The following is a 22,378-nucleotide window of genomic DNA, read 5'->3' on the forward strand; positions in this document are numbered from 1 at the left end:
AATTTGCTTGCAATTAAGTTCAGATCAAATTAGATTCTTCAGTAGAACAACAAGGACAGTAGTTGTCAGATTTATTGCTATTATTATCATTATTATCATCATTATTACCAATCATTATTGTTATTACCATTTAGACTTGATAGAATATAAGATGTTTATGCCCAGTTCTGCAAAATGACTCGTATTTATACATCACTGCAGCTGTTGCGCTGTAGAGCAAATTGCAAAATCTTTTCGTTCTTTTTTTTTTACCCTTGTAGTGATCCCAGTCACTCTTTTATTTCACCTTGTTCCATTTCTGACCTTACTTAAAAATTTTGCCACAAAGTTGCTTTGATACAGACAGTAAAAAAAGCATTAACAAATAAACATACAAGCATATTTGAACGAATTCCTGCAAAACATATTAAACAATATAATGGAAGACAAGCTATCATATCACAGGCCTGATACTATTTCCATGAACTATCTCACAGACCTCTTCTTCTTCATGTGATTCCATTCATTGTTCCTTTGGATCACAACTTTCTTTATGGACAGTCAAATTCTTGCTTGAATTTGGCGACATCAAGATCACAAAGGCAGATCTTTAAAGGGGAAGTTGTGAAAGTATATGATATGGCAAAACAATGGGTATGAAAGTTTCTCCTCTCATTGTTCAGGACTATCAAAAGGAAAGGTAAATAACGCACTGCAGCTTCAATAGAAAGTAAAGCTTGCTGTTGTCTGTATAAAACACATTTCAACCATTAGCCTCTAATACCACTAATGGAAAACTTCAAGTGGCTGAAGAAATCATAACTAATATGGAGCTATGATGCAATTAAAAAGCTATAACTAGGTAAACTGCTTTACAAAGCAGATTATTTAAGCAGGACTTTTACACAAATTTATTGACCTCATCACTATTTTTTCTTCCATCCTGAAAATTGATCCACTATTGTGGATCACCACCACAGGGTGATGTAAAGATTATGGGATTGTTTAAAATCTTCTCCTGACCTATCGGCTTCCCTAAATCCTAAAGAAGCTATATATTCTGAACATGTGTTTGTCAATTTACAGTTTAAAGGGATATCGGAACTTCTGTATAGGAATTCATAAAAGTATCATAGGATAAGATGGAACAGTCAATGAAACTGGTCTCAGACATAAAGTTATTCTCCATGACAGAAATATGACACACAAATAATCCATTTGATATATATGACAATTCCAAATAAATGAATAGACAAGTAAAAGATGGGGTGATAATTATTGCATAGCTTGACCACTGACACATTCCCTTATCTCTCTTACTCATAGACCCCGTTTACAGAGCGGGGCTGGGCCGAGCCGCGGCCAAGCCGTGGCCGAACCCGGCCTCAAATGCGGGGCCGAGCCCCGCAATTCTGTCCGTTTACAGTGCCGGGCTTGGCCCGGGGTTTTAATTCAAACCTTTCAATATTTTGTCGTAGTGGCGCTCTGCTTGGAAACATATGCAATTTGGTATAGTCTGGTTTCCAGACCCTTTGCCAACTGGACTCTGCGGCGACGAAGTTACCACCTTTGCCGAAGGCAAAAAAGGCCTTTGCCAAAGGAAAAATCCTTTGCAGGACAGAACCACCTTAAACTATACTAGTTTTCGATGTTGAGGGCATTAATACAACGTATCCTGAATAGCGAAATAGTACGGGCAGACGGTCTGGAAGCCAGACTAAATTTGGTTCCGCATTTGGCCCAGTTTACGTTTACAGTGAGAAAAGGCCGGGCTCCAGAGACTACCTCCAGAGCTTGGCCAAATGCGCGACCGATTTTGGCCCCGCATTTGGCCTTTTGCGCGTTTACAGTGAAATGAAGGCCGCGCTCGGCCCTTTCACTCACTGTAAACGGGGTCTAACTTCTTGCTCTAAGACTCACCCTGGTTGTCCAATAAATTTGCACAATTTGCACTACGGGTAGTCTGGATTGCAGGCTGAATTAGCATTGTGTATGTGTGTGTGTGTGTGTGTTTGTTTGTTTGCTTGTTTTTTGTTTTTATCTGGAGAAAGGGTACTAGATTTGCTCTCTCCATGTATTTCCAATCTGTCACATTTTGCAAGCTTACACTGCATCATTTTTTTATTACAGAATTATCAATTCCTATTAAAAAAATAATGACATCATGTGTGCCTTACTAAAAATCAGGGGTGAGCCATGTTGGAACTGCAGCTGTACATCTCCTCCAGATTATCTTCTTTTAAATGCTTGAAATTAATGGCTCATTTGGTCTATTCCAGTGAAAGTGCAGGGAAAAGAGTTGACAAGTTCCTACACTGGAAAAAAAAAAGGATCCTTTGCCTGAGACTACTAAGGTGAAAAGAATCCCACTCATTTGTAAAGAAAGACTACAAATTACATCACATTGATTCATGCATTCATTAAGGCATGCCACTGCCAGCATTGGGCGTTAACCCATAATAAATCTGACAACCTACAAACAAATATCTACTCTTGTTGTGAGAGAGGTGATTGATAACTTCTTGACAAGTGGTAGTGCACATTACACTACTGAGCATTATGCAGCCTATAAAGCAAGTCAACATGTAGCCATCATCTTTATACCAGAATCTCTAATATTCAATGACATTGCATCTACCATGATGTCAAGCAGAAATCCAGAATATTGCTCTTTCAAATGTGAAGGTAGGCCTCCATTTCTGAGTGTCCTTCATTCTTGCCTTTATTCTTGCATTTTTTAAAATATTTTAAATGTCCTTGCAATTGTACTCATTGTAAGATATGATGGCTCCCTGAAAGAGAAATAAAAAAAAATCAAAACAAAATAGAATAAGACTTCAAGAGGAACATTAATAACATCCTCAACTTTCTGCAGGTTCAGCCCTTAATAGATCATTCCCATCTAAAGGGGAGGGGGGAGGGGAGGGGAGGGGAGGGGAGGGGAGCGGAGCGGAACGGAGGGGAGGGAAGGGGAGGGGAGGGGGAGGTAGGGAGTTGGAGGTATATTGGGGGTACATTGACCTTTTATCCCTGCAGCCCACCCTAAAAAAAAAAAAATGTTCTGTGTATGAGATGCTGTTCAGACAGAAAACCAAATGAAAATATCCCAAAATCTCAACTTTGTAAGCTTATATGTTTCATTGCTACACGTATGCTCAGTTTAGTGGCACACAACATGGTGTAAGTTATCACTCAAATAATTTGAATTGGTGACAGTAGATTTAAATGTTAAGACAGTGGTGGTGTGTCATATCTTATTTGTGATAAATGACCACGATGACTGAACCGATAATCTTTTTTTTTTTCCACAAAGGAAGTATCTCCCTTTTCATTCATTGTCCCATTGTCCTATCTTTAGTACAGTTACTTTCTCTTGACCTTTTATCCTATCATTAAATGCATATAATTGTCTTTTTTATTTCTGAAAATCATACCAAATCATATAATGATAAGAGGTTATTTGCCAAATTTATGGCTGGAAAATGAATTTTTCTTCAAAGTTCAGTGACCTTTGGCTTTGCTGCTTTTGTCCCAAACTGTAATTGGCACAATTTATGAAACATGTAATACGTAAGCCAAGTACATTGTACAGATAAAATACAGGAAAGAGTTGAAACCTCTAACACCTTTGCAATTTATACAACATTGTTTCCTGAGAAGAAATTTGCTGGAAAGAAATCCTCTGAATAGAGCAATAAACTTTGTTTTGTAAATATCACTTGACTTCCTGAGACATGATCATAAAATCAATGTAATCATGTGAGAGCCTTGAAAAGGCCATAGTTGTACATAAACCTTTTCCTGTGTCAATTAGAATTTCCATCTTTGTATTACAATCACCAGGAAAAAAAAAAACTGTGCAAAACAAAGCAGTGAGTGAAATGTTAGATCTTTTTACTTCTTTTTTAAGTCAAGTAGGTATTTATAAAATCACTTCATTTCCGCAAAGCCTACAACACAGATGATACCTGGTGAGATTTTCACTTTCCGAAACATTTTCATTCCATTTCCTCTCAATTCACTTTTTCACATTACAATAAAACCATCACCAATATCAGTTTAAAGCTCCTTCCTCTTTCAGAATAGTGTACATATTAAGCCACTATCCTGTTGTTATCAAGTCCTGCCTCGGATGTGTTATCACCTGTCAAAAAGCTATACAATTATTGTATAGGCCCACGATTTGGAAATACAACTGTGCTCTTTCAATCATATTGAGAATTGAAGTATTTGTTTTTATATAATTCATTCATAATATGAGAGCAATCAGACAAGTAACAGGAATTGCATGTCAGCATACAGATCACACACTCTATTTTTATATTGTCTTTATATTGTTGTCCATGTGATACATAATACGTCATAATCTCTAGTAGTCTCCTCCTCCAGCCATTCCAACACTAAAACTTTAAAAATTCATAACTTTTGCATCGATTGTCCGATTTTCCTCAAACTTTCACTGATATGTTCTACTAATGTTGCTGCTTTCACTCAATCCTCATTGCTCTTTGGGTTTGGGTTCCCTTTAAAGGACAAGTTCACCTTCATAAACATAAGGATTGAGAGAATGTAGCAATATTAGGAGAACACGTCATTGAAAGTTTGAGGAAAATCGGACAACCCGTTCAAAAGTTATGAATTTTTGAAGTTTTTGTGTAGTAACCGCTGGATGAGAAGACTACTGCAGTGTATGAATAACTTAAATGTCACATGCGTACAACAATATAAGGAAAATATAAAGAGAATTTCACAAAATTCCATCTTTTGAAAAAAGTACATATTCCCTTGACTCGTTACCGACATATGTTAGGGGTAATATTATTCCCCCTGCTTTTAGAAAGAGACAAGTCAAGTGCTCTTTTATTATGCGAAAAAAGTGAAAATATGTTGAATTTTCTTTACATTTTCTTTATCCTGTTGTACGCATATGACTCACAAGCTGTAGTAGTCTCCTCATCCAGCGGTTCCAACACAAAAATTTTAAAAATTCATAACTTTTGCATCGATTGTCCGATTTTCCTCAAACTTTCACTGATGTGTTCTACTAATATTGTTGCATTTTCTCAATCCTTATGTTTATGAAGGTGAACTTGTCCTTTAAGTCAACAGTATACATGAAGCAACCACAAACACCCCTCCTCAAGTTCAAAAGAAATTGAGCATAGACAGTATCCCGTAAACAGCATTTTTGATCAGTGTTTTAACATGCTGATTCTATCCTCACAAATTACGGTTAAGCGCACCCTTATGTGCTGGCATGTACCTGTTTTAATTCTCTTATTCCTCCAGTTTTATGAGGTCAGTCAGATGCTATTACACATACTGGGTAGATCGACCGACAGTAATAAATCTCAAGTTACTGGCTATAGCAAGCTCACATGCACCATAAATCCATGCTATCTTTGTATTCAAACTAAATAGCTTGACTGCATCTCACACATAAATTAAATGCAATAGGTCTTTAAGGCAGGCTTACTTACCTCAAAGGGTCAAATATTTGGGATGCAGCTTTTTTACTTTCCTGCAGTCTACTTACTGTATTCATAAATCATTATATCTAAATACACAAAATATGCATATGTGTATCCCAACTTTCAAAACTTCTTTATTAGGAGAATACTGATTTCATAGAATATCTAATCATCAGTTTCTTATCACATGGTAAACATCTTTTTTCAAGGACTTAGATGATCATGCTAATAACAAAAATATATTATCAAAAGAACAATTAGGGAGAAGTGAGTTCAAACAATGGAAGAGGAAATTTTGTTATTTGATACAACATAATTCAATTCAATTTAATCAGTATAATTACATGTACCTCAAATTATCAGAACTTGCAGAAAACCACGACTCTTTTCCAGTCTAGATAAATGATACCGGTAATCCATTCGGTTTATCCACTGCTTTTCTGCATTCTTGGCATCCACGGGATTATTTCAATGCAGTTAAAATGTATCAAGCTTAGGAGCAGAGTTTTGCTCTATGAATTTCCCAAGCTATTTCACACCATACCTAATTGCTTTGATCATACAGGAAAAAAAACACAAATAGAATGGTACAAATCTATCCAAAATTGGTCCTAAAATAGGAAAAGTAGAGGAATTCAAAGTTTCAAATGAATTCAACAAATATTTGGACAATTGGAGTAACCAAACATGCTAATACATAAGGGTGATGACATCCCTTTACTGATCTTCCATTTATTTACATACAAATCTGCACTAAATTCTTTAAAAAAATGAAATCAAGAGAAATACTTGCATGCTTCAAATAAAACTTGATTTGTTGTGCTATCAAAATGGCTTTTTTGGGGGGGAGGGAGAGGTTATAGTGTCAAAATCATACACACATACACATACACACAAAATGATTTACATGACATCATCTACACATGAACAACAGGGAAATCTGTGAATATATGACGTCAACACTGCTGCTATATGGCATACTGTTAACATTATGTGGCAAATATGTGTGACAAATTAGAATTCCATAACATTTTCAGCTTGGGCCCTTGGCCATTTCAGGGATCAATGTCAATATATTAAACATGGCATGGAATTGCACACCATGCAAATCTGTGAATGTACTGACCTCAGTGTTTTAGTAGATGTTTAAAAAGGCAGACAATTATATATCTGTTTATCAGGGTTTTAAACTGTATTCCTATGAAAACAAACATGAAAATGAAAATTTCATATGTCTTCTTCAAAGCGTGGCATTGGTCACTACCATGGATATAGCTGAGGTAATGATTTCTTAACTCATAACACTCGCATTGGTTTGGGCACAAAAAAATTACACAAATATTATTTTTGACTGACAATAAACTAGCTAAAAAATCCATTCTCATCAGTGATCATTGCTAGTTTACTTCAAACGTACTCTGGGGTAACTAAAATTCGATGTAACAGATACAAGATTTCAATTATATTTGATGTCACAGAGGATATTTTTCTTAAACGAGGATTTCTGTGTTGGTCTATATGTGAGACTTGTGAGGCCATGACGTCATATCATCTAACTTGCATAATATGTGGTTGCTTCTAATATTGTCATTTCATGAAAACATCTGAAACTTTGAATTCCATAACTTTATTTAAGATATGATTTAACAGCATGAAGCCTTTAGTATTTTCTCTGGTTTATTTCATTCCATCTATTGAAGTCAAATTGAACATTGTGTGGAAATGCACTTTGAAAATAAACTTTTAATTGTGATCTAGAGCACAAAGCAGTCATGAATTACAAGGTCAGACCACTCTGAAATATACAAGGAAGAAGTGTGAAGTACAAGTGGAAGAGAAGAATGGTGGAAGCTGTATAAGCACTCCAAAGTGCACACACAAAAGGCAAAATGAACAATCTCAACTCTAGCATTTTTCCATCTGAAGTGAGAGTGAGAGTTGGTTATCTATACCCACTCATATATCATTGATTCTACTACAGAAGGAAAAGATTGATATAGCTACATCTGTGTGTATATATGGCATATTTGGGTGGTCACCGCCACACTATGAAAATAAGGAAGTTAAAATCAAAAGTTTACATGGCATCACTAATGCAAGCATTGCAACTGAGAGCTTAAAATTCAGTGAACATTCCCAACATTTGTCTTATGATGTTTGTGAAGACAAAATTATGAGACACATCTTGACAGGAATGTTTAAAGGGAAGTGTTGTTTTAAAAAATGGATAAAAATGGCCCCACAAATTGTGTAGGCTTACTGTATCTCACCAAGTGTCATAAATAGGCCCTACATTACAAGTGCATTGACAAGAAGGAAAATTGCAACATTTATATTTATTAGAGAATACCTAAAAATGATTTAAAGGGATTGTATAGTTTAGGTCGAGACCTAATGTCAGGTTTATAACATTTTTTGGTGAGATGATGAAAAATCTCTTATGAAATATGAAAGAGAATGTAATTTCAATAAGGATTCAACCTTCATTTGATGAAAATTGATCTTGAAATGGCTGAGATATCCAAAAAAGTGATCCTAATAAAACTGACTTTTATTCGGATCTTTGTTTTATTTTGTTTTCAGATATCTCAGTCATTTCAAAACTGATTTTCATCAAATAAACATTTGATTTCCTTTAGAATTGTATACTCTTTAACATTTCATAGAGTGGTTTCTAAATATCTCGCAAAACATTACAAGCTCAATCCTCACCTCAACCAGTACTGTACTGTCCCTTTAACTATCTGACTGGTCACTTGCTAATCATGTGACATAGGGCCTTCAGTTAAAAGTACCATTGCACACTGTTGCTGTCTCATGGTTCTACTCATTGACTAAACTTTAAGATTGCTAACTTTTGAGAGCGTCCACATGGTGCTAAACTACATGCCAATCATCGAGAGTTAAGTTTTCGACCTAAACTTAAAGTTTAGGAACAGCGTGTGAACCTAACCAGTGTTTTCTTGTTGTTCAACTGTCTGTGCATTGTGCATCATGAATGGTGATTTACTAAAATTTGTTCCTTGGCTTTTCTTGGTAGCTGGTCATGGCATTCAACACATGGTGTAAATGCTGTTAGAGTTTGAGCAAAATCCCTCCAATTAAAAGTCTCTTCTATTTGGCTAAAAATCAAATTTTCAGCTGAAACTTTATCTAGGAGTGCACAGTGGCAGTAAATTTTATAGGAAAAGCAGAACTACAAAAAAAAAAATGAACATGGAATGATAGTGGTAAAGGGTCAAATGTCATTGTATTTTTGTTAACAAATATTTTTTTCAGCTATACTTTTCACTGGAAATTGCTGGTGATAATGACTGTTCAGGAAAAGGGAGGAAATGAATACTGTAAAACATGATATATTCGCGGCACGAAATTTTCGCGAATTGGAGCCGACGGCCTTTTTCGTGGCAAGAAATTTTCACGAATTTTCACTTGTGTTCAATGCGTATAGTGGAGATAAGAAATTTCGTGTGCATTTTACTTTTGCGAATCTTGGCCCTCGCGAAATTAAAATGCATGCGATTATTCCTCGTTTTACAGTATGCAGTTGTTGCATGAAGATTATCTACAGCGTACAGAAGTGATAAGTCAGAGGTTTAAAAATTCACTGTACTTTGGTTACAAATTTAAATCTCTTGCCGCAATTGAAGTTAGGAATGCCCATCGACTATATTAACTCATAGAAAACGAGATGTATGGTACGTTAACACGACAAGCCTTAACCTCGAGGTTAGGAAACCTCGAGGTTAAGCTTGTAGTTAGGGACCGTGAAGACGCACTCGTAGTTAGCTAACCTCGAGGTTAGCTCGATGTTAAGAGCCATGAGAAATCTTATGGTTAGCACTCTAACCACGAGCCGCAGGGGGGGGGGGGGGGGGTGTCCCCACTCGTAGTTAAAGGACAAGTTCACCTTCATAGACATGTGGGTTGAGTGAATGCAGCAATATTAGTAGAACACATCAGTGAGAGTTTGAGCAAAATCGGACAATCCGTTAAAAAGTTATGAATTTTTGAAGTTTCTGCTCAGTCACGGCTGGATGAAAAGACTACTATAGCTTGTGATGTCACATGAGTACAACGATATAAAGAAAGAATAAAGAAAATTCAACATATTTTCATTTTTCTAGCATAACAAAAGAACACTCGACTTCTCTCTTTCAGAAGGCAGGGGGAATAATATTACCCTAAACATACGTCAGTAGCACGTGGAAGAAATGTGCACTTTATTCAAAAAGTAAAGTTTTGTGAAATTCTCTTTTTATTTTCCTTATATAGTTGTACGCATGTGACATCATACACTGTAGTAGTCTTCTCTTCCAGCAGTGACTGTGCAGATACTTAAAATATTCTTAACTTTTGAACGGATTGTCCAATTTTCCTCAAACTTTCACTGATACATATTGCTGCATTCTCTCAATCCTTCATATGAAGGTGGACTTGTCCTTTAAGCACAGTGTGGACACAAAAATCAACGCACTCAAAGGGGCAGGAATTTAGCCTTGAGGTTTCGTAACCTCGAGGTTAAGATTCGTCGTCGTGTTAGGGGCAAGAGCTTAACCTCGAGGTTAGGGCTTGTCATCTGAACTTAACTATAAAGAGACAATAAGTTGCCTGAAATGGCAGGAGTGCCCAGTAACAATACCAGTTAACAATGCAACAGATAAAAACAAATTGGAAATCATTTCATCAGAGCACAAAGGGTTAAAGGTCAACTCTTCGTCAGTTCTCAAGATCAATCAAAGTGTAAAGGAATGGCCATGTAGACCTATACAAAATTAAATGATAAATTGCATGCAAAGGCAGACACATCTTGGTTGACTGCGGCTACTGTAAAATGCTCTGATTCTAACAAGTTTTCATGGCTTTTAGTACAGTTGCCCAGCAACTCTCACCATGATGTTGCGATTTTTCTCTGTCAGTATGAACGACTGTTGGGAGTATGATTCATTGAAATCTAGGCAGGCAGAGATTTAATACTCTCAAGGGTACAAAGTTGTGACAAGAGTAGAAAATCAGGAATCAGGAAATTGTGCAGAATAAATACCAAGGGAAGGGGGAAATGCAGTATAATGAACTTGTTGGGAAAGGAGGAAAAAAAAAACAAGTTACAGACAAACACATCTGGGTAGGGAGGTTGCACAGACACAATTAGGGAGATATAACTTGTGTGTTACTTGCATCTCAAGTGGAAAAAAAAAACAACAACCCAGAAATGCTTTAATAATCTGTTGTCAAAACATGAACACATAATCACTTTTATCCCTAGGGAGCCTCCAGCAAAGTCAGAAAGACTTCTAAGCAGCTCAGAAAGGGAGAGGGAGATAAACAGAGGGACTCAGAGAGGAGAAAGTCAGATTTCAGACTGCACAGAGAAGGTTGTGTGATCACAAGTACAAAATGCCTACAAAGGTTACATTCACTTTATGAACAAATTTCCTTGAAATAAAGTAGCAGATCAGTGAAAACAAAAATCATATTGGACAGTAGCCTACTTGGCTAGTTGTATGCTTCAGTCTTCAGAATTTATGCAATAATATATAATGCTTCCTATATGGGGATTGATTTTTGTTGACTTTGTTTGGAAGAATCAACTTCTGTCAATGTTAGAATTGCATGTTTCTGAAAACACATCACTGGCAGATGTTTCTACAGGAGAGATATGAAAACAGGAAACATGGGACAATTAAGGAAAAATCAGACATATAACATACAGTGTAACTACGCATAGAGATGTATACACAGGTTCCCATTTTCCTACTACTTAATTGCACCAACATACAGACAAAGCTTCTGGGTGCCTAATAAATCCCAAGTTTGATCAATGACAGTCAGTAATTACACTCAAATGGTCTCTACTACCTTTTCTTTGTTCTTAGTGCACAATTTTGCTAAGCAATCAATCACTTATTACATATTCATGCAGAATCTAAAGAACATCAATTTGAGTTAAAATCTTTAACAAAAAGGAACTAGAGATTGTAATTTGTCATCACTGACAAATTAAGGTGATCCGATTTTTTTTTTTAATCAATGATTCGAGTCCTGATCGTAATAGGCATGACAATACAAGTTTCATCTGTGTTTAGAGACATTGGCCGTGTGAGGTTTGGATTCTCATTTAGAAAAGGGAGTCATATCTGCCATCTTTGGTACCAATTCTGTATACACTGAATAACGAAGATACAGCAACGAATACATATGACCTTTGACCCACCTTTACACTCCCAAGATGGCATCTGAGGAAAAAGTGGTTATTTTGTGAAATGATTCTTGCGACATCGTCTATATTCGTGTGCAAAATATGGCAAAGATAGGACAGGTATTCACCAAGATGCAAAATGCAAAGTCTTAGGTACAACATAAAATCTGGGAGAAATTCACCGAAGCGTAAGTGAGAGCTAGTGCTCGATAAAGAAAAGCATGTCAATTTTCACATTTAAAAAAAATCCCTCCCATAGAGATAACACGTCATAACGAAAATACAGAAAGAAGTACATATGACCTTTGACCTCACTTTGCACACCCAAGATGACGTCTGAGCAAAAAGTGATTAGTTTATGAAATGATTCTTGTAACATGGTCTTTGCGTGTGCAAAATATTGGAAAGATAGGACAGGTATTCACCAAGATACAGGATGAAACATTTATGACCTTTGACCCTGATTTACATACCCAAGATGGTGTCCGATCAAGTAGTTGTTATTTTATGAAATAATGTACGTGACATGTACTAAACATGTGCAAAATATTGGATTGATAGCCATTGTTGTTGTTCATCTATTGCACAGAAAGTAGTAGAAAGAAAGAAAAATAAAGAAAAAATATGTTATTTTATAGAAATTTGAAGGAGAAGCATAAAAAAATCAGAAAAAGATAAAGTAAGGAAAGGGAGATTAAGATTAACTAAAGAAAAAGAAGAAAAAAGTGTTTAAAAAAATTTAAAAAAAATATTGGCAGGGGTGAGCCTCGAACCAGGGACCTTAGGATTACGAGTCGGATGCGCTACGCAATGACCTATTTCATTCTCCATAGGCCCTGTGTATTAAGCAAAATGACGCTGCATCGAAGCCTCGTGCCATTTTCAACCAAGTTTTTCGACGTGATGCCGACATTGTATGAAAAAATGGAGGGCACACTTACGATAGCCCAAAGTCTCAGCTACAACATACTAAAATCTGGGAGAAATTCACCGAAGCATAAGTGAGCTAGTGCTCGAAAAAGATAGTCATGTCAATTTTCACTGCCAGAAAAACTGCTCTCCAATAGAGATAACACGTAAACTGGTCAAATTTGACAATATTACTTTCAATCCATTTTTACGAGGTGATGCCGTCATCCAATCAAAATGTTTTAATCATATTAATGAAAGATCATTTAATAAGCTACAACATACTGAAATCTTGGTGTAAATTGGCAAAGGATAAGTGAGATACGCTCGAGTGAACTTGAAATTTGATGACGTCATTTTGAAAATTTACTTTTTTTATTTTATTAAGAAATTTGATATCTTTTGATCATTTTGCCAGCATCGTCAACCCATGAAATAACATGTACAACTCATCAGCTTTCAGAATATGTAAAGAAAATGGGGGGTTACCGTCCATCCTGACGAGTAAAATCGGATTTAAAATTGGCGTTTTTTTTGGCATCGTTGCACTGTATATCGCCATTGACGCGCGCGCGGAATTTCAACTTTGACGGGCCTGTATGACGTCATATTGAGTCGGATTGACTTGAAACTTGGTAGAAATATTCCTTGACATTTTAGGCATCCGATTAATGTAAAAAAACGGGAAATTTCCATTGCATATGAGCTGTGTGTGCGAATATGTGCGCGCGCGTACGCGTCCGTCCAATTTTTTCAATTTTTCAAAAAATGCTCCAAATGGTCTGAAACGTGTGCAAAAAAAAATTGAGCTCGATTTGAGCATACAAATATTTCAACGCGCGCGTACGCGCACGTTTTAAGATAAAATATGAATTTTGAGAATATGAGTAGAATGCGCATAACTTGAAATATATGTGACGTAAATTTCATTTAAAAATTCCATTCCATTAATGAGATATGATTGAGAATGTGTTTTCATATAATGACGTCATAGTGACGTCACGGTCGACTGATCACTTTGATTTTAGTTCGATTGCCGTCTTTGGGAGACGATACATATATGGTATAATTGTGAAATTGATAGGAGGAGCACTTTCTGAGCTAATCGATACACAACTTTTGAGGAGAAATAAAGAAGAAGAAAAACAAAGAATCCGTACAGATACAGAAGGTGATCCGAGAGGATACTCGGATCACCTAACAAGAGTGAGAACACCTTTACCTCTCTCATGGCAAAGAGAGCTATGTGGAGGAGAGGTGTGTATAGAAAAAGACAGACAATGAATGACTGCATGATGCTTGAGACTGTCAATGGCAGACATTTTATGCAAGTCTGTTATGAAATTGGTATAGTGATTCTGTACAGCAAGCAATGTCTGAAGCCCATGTCAAACTATGCCAGTGCATATTTCAATGAAGTTCTGTGCACTGTCACTTTGTTCAGCGAGTGCTCAAAAGATGCTGGTACTCTTTGAGCACACTGATGCCCTTTACTGCTCTCAAGACCAATGAAATATTATGCCATTATGGAGCACCTGACATCCAGCAGTAAGAAGGGGGCAAAGGAAAGCTGTCTCATGTTTCATATGACTTTCAATTTTTCATGGTTTTATACTGGTTGCAGTTCCTTATCCATCCTGGATGATTCACCCTTCTTATGGGCGATGTTGTTTTCAATAAAGTATGGGAAGGGGTAGCTTTTAAATTTTCTTCCACATCTCTTTGTGTGTGCAGGAAGGGTCAAATAAGAAAAATGAAAAGCAGCTTGAAATTGAGTCATATGACCTCAGTTTCATTGCTGGTTTGTTTCAAATACAGTATTAAGTATCAACAGCCTATTCCAAATGCTGTGCCATGTAACAATATGCTGTATATACCTGCAGTTGTCTGCACTATGCTTTTCTCATTATCATAAGTTGTAAGGATTGCCTACACCTCCATTCTTTTCCACATTTTCATAGCGCTTCAGCAAGTTTCAAGTGCTTTCGGTACTGATCTACTTCAGGAGATTAGTCTCCCAATTTCAGCATCATTTTTTTTCTTTGGATGTGAGTGGATACGCATTCTTAAGGGCTTTTTACACTTGCAAATTTTTGCTTAGTCCTGTACCAACAGTGGGGCTAAGGGGGGCCTTAGCCCCACCATTGGTACCGGACTTTCCTTAGTCCACTTTCTGTTTACACTTGTTTTTGCCAAAGTGGGCTAGCCACATCGATAATCCCGTACTATCTGGCCCTGCAAAACAGCAGGGTTAGTACCGCAATTGCGGTGCCAAGCAAGCAAGTGTAAACAGAACTAAAAAATAATCTGGGGCTAAGCGACGGAGACGAAGTCCGACCCCCCACTGACCAATCAGAAACGAGGTAATCAAGTGCTGCCGATGCGTGTGTGTATTTGTACAGTGCACAGCGTAATCATGAATATTCATGTGGTTTGCAAAGTATGGGGCTAAGAAATATGAGTGTAAAAAGGTCAGTTTTCTCCTTAGCCCAGGACAAGAGCTTAGTACGGGATTTATTGGCGAGTGTAAAAAGATGAAAAAATTGGTATGGGACTAACGATAGTCCTGGGTCAGAGAAAGTACGGGGTTAAGAAACACAAGTGTAAAAAGGGCTTTACATGCAGTAATTTGAGAACACAGCATCCATTTTTACATCATGTACCCCTGCTTCTTTGTTGTTTTCCATAAACTTATATTGTCTTTATTGCATTACTTCCATGAGGAGTTAGAGTGGATATTGCCAGCACCTATGCATGAAATTCATCATAAATGTATTGATTTGCTGATAAGGCTAATGACTTGGTCCTGATACCAAATGGCTCCATGAAAAACTGTTAGAAAACAATCAATACAGGGATAGACAAAACTCAGAAATATGACTTGCACTATTTTTTTTTAACCTGATACTAGGCAGAAGTTGGGGATATGTGCCATAACCTCTATTCTATCACTAGTCATATCATACAGAATCATAACATTAAGGTTCTTCAAAAAGAGGCGGTAATATTGTTGGTATTTGGCTGTGGTGTGCTCACAAAATAGAAGCCATAACAGACCAGTTTTTCCCCTCAAAATGTCTGCGTGTATATGTTTGTCTGTCTACCCCTCCATCTTTTGCTTGCTCTCTCTTTCTCTCTCTTTCTATCTATCTATCTCTTTCTCACATAGAAACACATATGCATACAAGCATTGACAATCTCTTTAGTTGGCAAGCCATATATAATATATGTTTGTTGTTTCTTCCTATATAAACAAGGTACAACTGTATATCATGATCAATTAATAGTAAAGAACTCCTTTTTATTATCAGTCTAATTAATGTCTACTTACATCACATATTTCAGAGGGAAATGAAGTCTGTTTGACTTTATCACCTCAAAGAAATTCTTTTCAAACTTAGTTTCTCAGTTTTTGTTGTTGTTGTTTTTTCTGCCACTGGCAAAGTTTACAGAAACCTTATAATATTTGAATATTCAAAGCACCCACTCATTCCCCCAGGTAACAGATATACTTTAAGTTGGAGAAGGATTTACAAGTCTTTTTATTTGTTGTTGTTTTCTTTACCTGTTCAAAAATCTCAGAAAATACCCCATGAGAGACTATTGTTACATGCCTGATTCACTTCATTTTGGAGCATATTGTCATGTAAGACTGCCATTAATGAGGGGATTTTTAGAACACAATGTAATTCTGGCAAAAGCTCAGAGGCTTTAGTAACCACCACAGTCCTTTGTGTGCACAAAAGTTATCACCAATGTGTGAAGAAGGGACACTCACAATCACACAGCATGCAATTTGAAAGTAACTGTTAACAGGCTGATGACTAGCATAATGGGCCTCCTGAGACAGCACAAGCCTACTCATGGGTGTGTTACAGCACCTATCAATCCATGACAGTCCACGTACACAGCCTTGCACGTACAGGATCACATCAACTCACTCATTTGCATATTCATACTGCCTGTTGAAAAGCTATAGGCCTATTGTGAAAATCAGCAACATAACTCCAACATTTCATAACTTCCTTCTTCTTCTTCTTCTGGTTAAAGGACAAGTCCACCTTCATAGACATGCGGATTGAGGGAATGCAGCAATATTTAGTAGAACATATCAGTAAACGTTTGAGGAAAATCGGACAATCCGTTCAAAAGTTATGAATTTTTGAAGTTTCTGATCAGTCACTGCTGGATGAGATACTACAAGAGCTGGTGATGTCACATGTGTACAATGATATAAAGAAAATAAAAAGAAAATTCAGCATATTTTCACTTTTCTCGCATAATGAAAGAACACTTGACATGCCTCTTTCAGAAGGTAGGGGGAATAATATTATTCTCAACAAACGTCAGTGACAAGTCGAGAAAATGTATACCTTTGTCAAAAAATAAAATTTTGAGAATTCTCTTTATATTTTCCTTATATTATTCTATGCATGTGACATTATACAATGTAGTAGTCTTCTCATCCAGCAGTAACTGCATAGATATTTTAAAAATTCATAAGTTATGAATGGATCATTGTCTGATTTTCCCCAAACTTTCACTGATCAATGTGTTCTACTAATTGCTGCAGTCACTGAATCCACATGTCTATGAAGGCGGACTTGTCCTTTAAGTCTGCCTCCTTCAATAAGCTGAAGATTCTTGCAGACTGTTCCTTGATTCTCATCTACTATAATCATAATCAAATCTGTTTGTAATTATTTTAAAAAAAGTCTTTTTTATCAGACTAACTTTCAACAGGTCTGGAATTCCCCTTTTACAGGTCGATTTCAACCATGGAAGAAAATGTATTATTGTCTATTTATCATTCAAAAGGCATTGCATTAATCAGCCCTGCTTTAATGGAAACTTGCAATGGTGTGTCCCATTCCATGACAATTATTAAGGTAAAAATTATGGCAAAGGTATTTTGAATAAAAGCCATCATAAACCAGCAGACTGGGGAATTAAAAGTCAAAGTAAAATCTTTGATAAATGACATTGATGAAAGCATACATGCCAGTGCATCATTTACCTCCTGGGTGTAACCCTTACTGCACTTCATTCGCTGATTGGTATGTATGATCAAGTGTTTTCTTGGCACATTAATGGTTGAATGAATTCATTAAACCATTTCGCTCTATGTATAGCTCCTTCCATATATCATGATTATACCACTCAGACATTGAATTGATACTTGACAGGTCTACGTACTATACATTGAGATGCCAAGTTCAATAATCAAGTACCGGTATTAAAGGACAAGTTCACCTTCATAAACATAAGGATTGAGAAAATGCAACAATATTAGTAGAACACATCAGTGAAAGTTTGAGGAAAATTGGACAATCTGTGAAAAAATTATGAATTTTTTAAATTTTTGTGTTGGAACCGCTGGATAAGGAGACTACTACAGCTTGTGAGTCATATGCGTACAACAGTATAAAGAAAATGTAAAAGAAAATTCAACATATTTTCACTTTTTTCGCATAATAAAAGAGCACTTGACTTGCCTCTTTCTAAAGGCAGGGGGAATAATATTACCCATAACATTTGTCGGTAACGAGTCAGGGGAATGTGTACTTTTTTCAAAAGATGGAATTTTGTGAAATTCTCTTTATATTTTCCTTATATTGTTGTACGCATGTGACATCTAAGTTATTCATACACTGCAGTAGTCTTCTCATCCAGCGGGTACTGCACAAAAACTTCAAAAATTCATAACTTTTGAACGGATTGTCCGATTTTCCTCAAACTTTCAATGATGTGTTCTACTAATATTGCTACATTCTCTCAATCCTTATGTTTATGAAGGTGAACTTGTCCTTTAACAATTACAAGTCCATTGCTAATCATGTTTGTCTCATTTCCATGGACCAGCAAATAGTATGAAAAACCATATATTTCAGAATCAAAGTAGGCCTTCTTGTTCGAGAGAAAATGTTGTATCTTTACTGGTTACCACCCCCCCCCCCCCCTCCACACACACACACACACACACACACACACACACACACACACACACACACACACACACAAACACGCCCTCCCTTGCCTATCTGCATACAACAGATGGTGGAACTAGAAATAAAATGACAGTTCACAGTGTACAGTAATCTCGAGCCTAAATCACTTGATTCTCCCGTGAAAACATGTTTTTGTGGTCTCACATAAGGAACGCAAGTCTGATATCATCTTTGCGTAGTTTTTGTCAATGAAATTGCGCTAAAATCTTTGAAATGTCCAGTGTAAAACTACCGGCCTCACAACGATCTGTGGAGCGGAGACAGTTATTCGCGACACGCCTTGGCTTCCCCGATGCTCTCCTTTCGTTTTCCACACCCAGCGCCTCTCAATCCTTTGTTTGTGTGGTCGGAGGCCGCACATTCTCCGAGCGAGCCGAGTCGATGTCGCAACCACAGCTGTTCGTATCAACGGCGACACAAAATGCCATCTCTACATATTTAGATTAATATCCCTTTGTACACTGAAATGTCAGAGAGGCATCCATCCCCACATTCCTCGTATTCAATAAAAAATAAGGACGACTAATTTTGTCACTTACTCTGAATTTCAGTATTTTCGGCCATTCTGAGTCGTCTGCTTCACTACAGCTGTCCACGCACGTTTCAGCACACAGTTACCAGACTGGTCACTTCTCAAGAATAAACTCAACGAGTGATGCAAGCGCGTACAAGTAATGAAGCGATCGATAGAACGTGTGTGTGGTATCTGTACAGCGGGTGTCTGCGCGTGCACGACGATCTTACGACAGGGAAAGTACTAGTAGTCTAATTTGGCAGACATGACAGATACTGAATGGTGAAATTAAAACACAAAGTGCGATGAATCTTTAAATGAAAAGTTCAAATTTAGGTCCTGTGGAACGCAATACCTGGTGCTTTACCGAATAAGCAAGCCCCGTGGACCCACCTTCAAACTTCCATGCGATATCATGCGATTTACTCCAATGAGTACAAGTGAAAGCTAGGAAGATATTGAGATGTAATGATGTAAAGCTCTGACACACAAAAAAGTGGGCCCTCATTTGACCGTAACATTGTAAGTTTGAACTCGACAGCACGTTGATCATCTTTGAACAATGATATCGGTGTAGGCCTACATCCCAAGAACTATATGGTCAATAACTCATAACACAAAGGGGTTTGAAACAGTGGAAATGGAACACTCGTTTTAAAAAGCAAACACATATTATTATGTACACACTTTCTTTTTTTTGGGGGGGGGGGGGGGGTGGAGTAAACCACTTCTGGAACTCTCAGCTATTTTTCTCAACTCATGCAATATTCAAGTGTCCACCATCCTTGCCTCCATCATGATCAGCACCATCTCATCTCCCGAGACGTGATTCTTCATCTCGATCGTCGCCATTGCTACCATGCACAATTTGATCACTCAGTATCATGATTCTGGGGTGCCTTCTGTAGGCCCAAACTGATATGTAGCTTGAATTTTACAAGAAGTAGCTTCAAGCCTCTTTTCGTCCCTTCGATCCTTATCTTTCTCTCTGCTTCTTATTGATAAATACAGAACCACCCTCCCCCTCCCCCCCCCCCCACACACACACACTGATGGTTGAATGGCATGTCAGGCTGGCACATTTTCCTTATACAAAGGTAAGGCTGACCGTTTTCGACAAGAAAGATAATACTTTTAAAAAAAGTATATGATTTGTAACTTTTTCCATGTTTGCAAGATCGTTAGCCATTTCTAGATTTTGTTGTTGCTGTTATGTGCCAGGTTTTTTTTTTTTTTTTTTTAAATCGTTGTCATCATAATTATCATCATTGTTGATGGTGAATAGATTCTCACGTGGGGAGGAAAACTGACCTGGGTAGAGCGTTCTGTCAAATTACGGTACCTTATAACACCTCAAAAACCGCATCCTCAAACTTCATGCGTAAACAGGAAAAACACTAAAAGTGTTACACATTTTGCAATTTTTTATTGTTTGCTTGGTCATTAGCTATCTATAATCGCCTTTATACAATGACACTTTACAAACAAAATACGTATAAAGAGGAAATTAAGCTATGCCGTCGGTTCATCTTCAATTTTGATTGGTGAAATATAAAGTGAAATCAAACAAATTGTGGTTTTGCATCCAATCAATAATGAAATAACAAAATTGTGGACTTCAAAACTTTCATTTATGACTTAATCTTGGATTTTGGTTGCAACAAAAGATGAGATGGTGATGTTATCAAGTCGCATCACTCCCAAGAACTCTTAGAAGTAATTTAAACCGATTTAATATGTTTGTATAAAACAACCGGAATTTAGGGAAGAACTGTGTGTAAAAGGCATAAAAGAAAGGAAACTTTTGAAGCAAAATGCAGTTTTGAATAGTTTGATTGTTTCTTAAAAACGCAATGTGAGACATGAATGTACCATATTTCATTATTCATTTTTTAGTCTAATGAGCAATGTTATGTTTCGACCTCATGAGGGTTTGAAATGCTATTTCGGGAGGCTATAAGTCCCTCGACTTCGTCTCGGGACTTATAACCTCCCTCACTAGCATTTCAAACCCCTCGGGTGGAACATTCGGTATGTTCCCTCCCCCGCCAGTCATCATCTATATATTGTATATAAGTGCAGTTGGTTTTTGTGTGTGTGCGTGTGTGTATGTGTTTGTGTGCTTGAAATGATAAGATTTGCTTCCTCTCTGTCATTTCTGGGCCAATTTTGCTTCTGATTGCTCTGACTTATATGGAGATAGGTAAGGGCTCTACTTCAACACAGAAATCTGAAATTCATTAATTATGCAAATTTATGCGATTTGTGTGGGGAGGGGTCCTAATGGGGCCCAAATTGTACATTCTCATCTTTTTCTTGAAGATGCCAAGATGAATTTTCACCAAACTTGGCAGGTAGCAACCCTATCACAAGGGGGATAGAATCTCATTCCCATCATGGAATACGGGCACCATGTGATGCCTTACCTGGGGGCCCCATGGGGGCCTAAATTGGGGCCTGAATTGTAAACTTTCATTTTTCTCTTGAAAACCCCATGATGAATTTTCACCAAACTTGGCAGGTAGCATCCCTATGGGGATAGAATCTCAATTACATCAAAGGGCACCATGCCCCACCTGGGGGTCCCAGGGGGGCCAAACCCACCCCCAGTAAGGAATATCTTATAAAGATTTTCTCTAGAACCAGAAGTGATTGAGCTAAGTGATTGAATCAGTATATTGATGACTGTTGTTTCAAGTTTGTTAATGGCAGAATCAGGCGTGCCCCCTCCCCTTGGGACCCAAGGGAGTGGGGTGGGATGGGCCCAAATGGTGATGTAAATTGCACATGTTCATGATCATTGAAAACCCCTTGATGAATATTCACCAAACTTGACAGGTATAGCATGCCAGGGGGTTAAGATCTCAATGTGCTCCCCTTGGGGTACCGAAGGGGGCCTAATCCCCCCCCCCCCACATTAAGGAATATTTACAATTCTTCTCTATAGAACCACTGAGTGATAAAGCAAAGTTACTTTGAGTTTGTACATTGATGACTATAGTTCCAAGTTTGTTTCATTGCAGATCCAGGGCTGCCCCCCCCCCCCCCCGACTTGGGGAGGGGGGGGGGGGGAGGGATCCAAATGCGGACTTAAATTTTCATCTTCTTGCTGAAAACAACATAATGGATTTTCACCAACTTGGCAAGTAACATTCCTAGGGGGGTAGGATCTCAAGGTGTTTGAATGGGCACCATACTTTCCTTGGGACCCCAGGGGGTCCAACTAACAAACCTCCTAAATTACGGATTTTTAAAGAATATTCTTTTCTAGAATCGAAAGTGATAGGGCTTTAAGTCT

General features: G+C 37.4%; 1 protein-coding gene across 1 annotated transcript in view; it reads right to left on the reverse strand.

The window, feature by feature from the left end:
• The window catches only part of LOC139711880 (uncharacterized), a 76,739-nt gene extending 57,509 nt beyond the window's left edge, over window positions 1-19,230 (reverse strand). Inside the window, exon 1 of the mRNA XM_071623729.1 lies at window positions 19,106-19,230. Within this exon, the coding sequence (XP_071479830.1) occupies window positions 19,106-19,130 (25 nt within the window). The 5' untranslated portion in view covers window positions 19,131-19,230. The remainder of the gene's footprint in view (window positions 1-19,105) is intronic.
• Between the last annotated feature and the right edge of the window lie 3,148 nt (window positions 19,231-22,378).

This window comes from Diadema antillarum, unplaced genomic scaffold (assembly GCF_040938485.1).
Source record: "Diadema antillarum isolate AM-2024a unplaced genomic scaffold, OU_Dant_1.0 seq00001725_RagTag, whole genome shotgun sequence".
NCBI lineage: Eukaryota > Metazoa > Echinodermata > Echinoidea > Diadematoida > Diadematidae > Diadema > Diadema antillarum.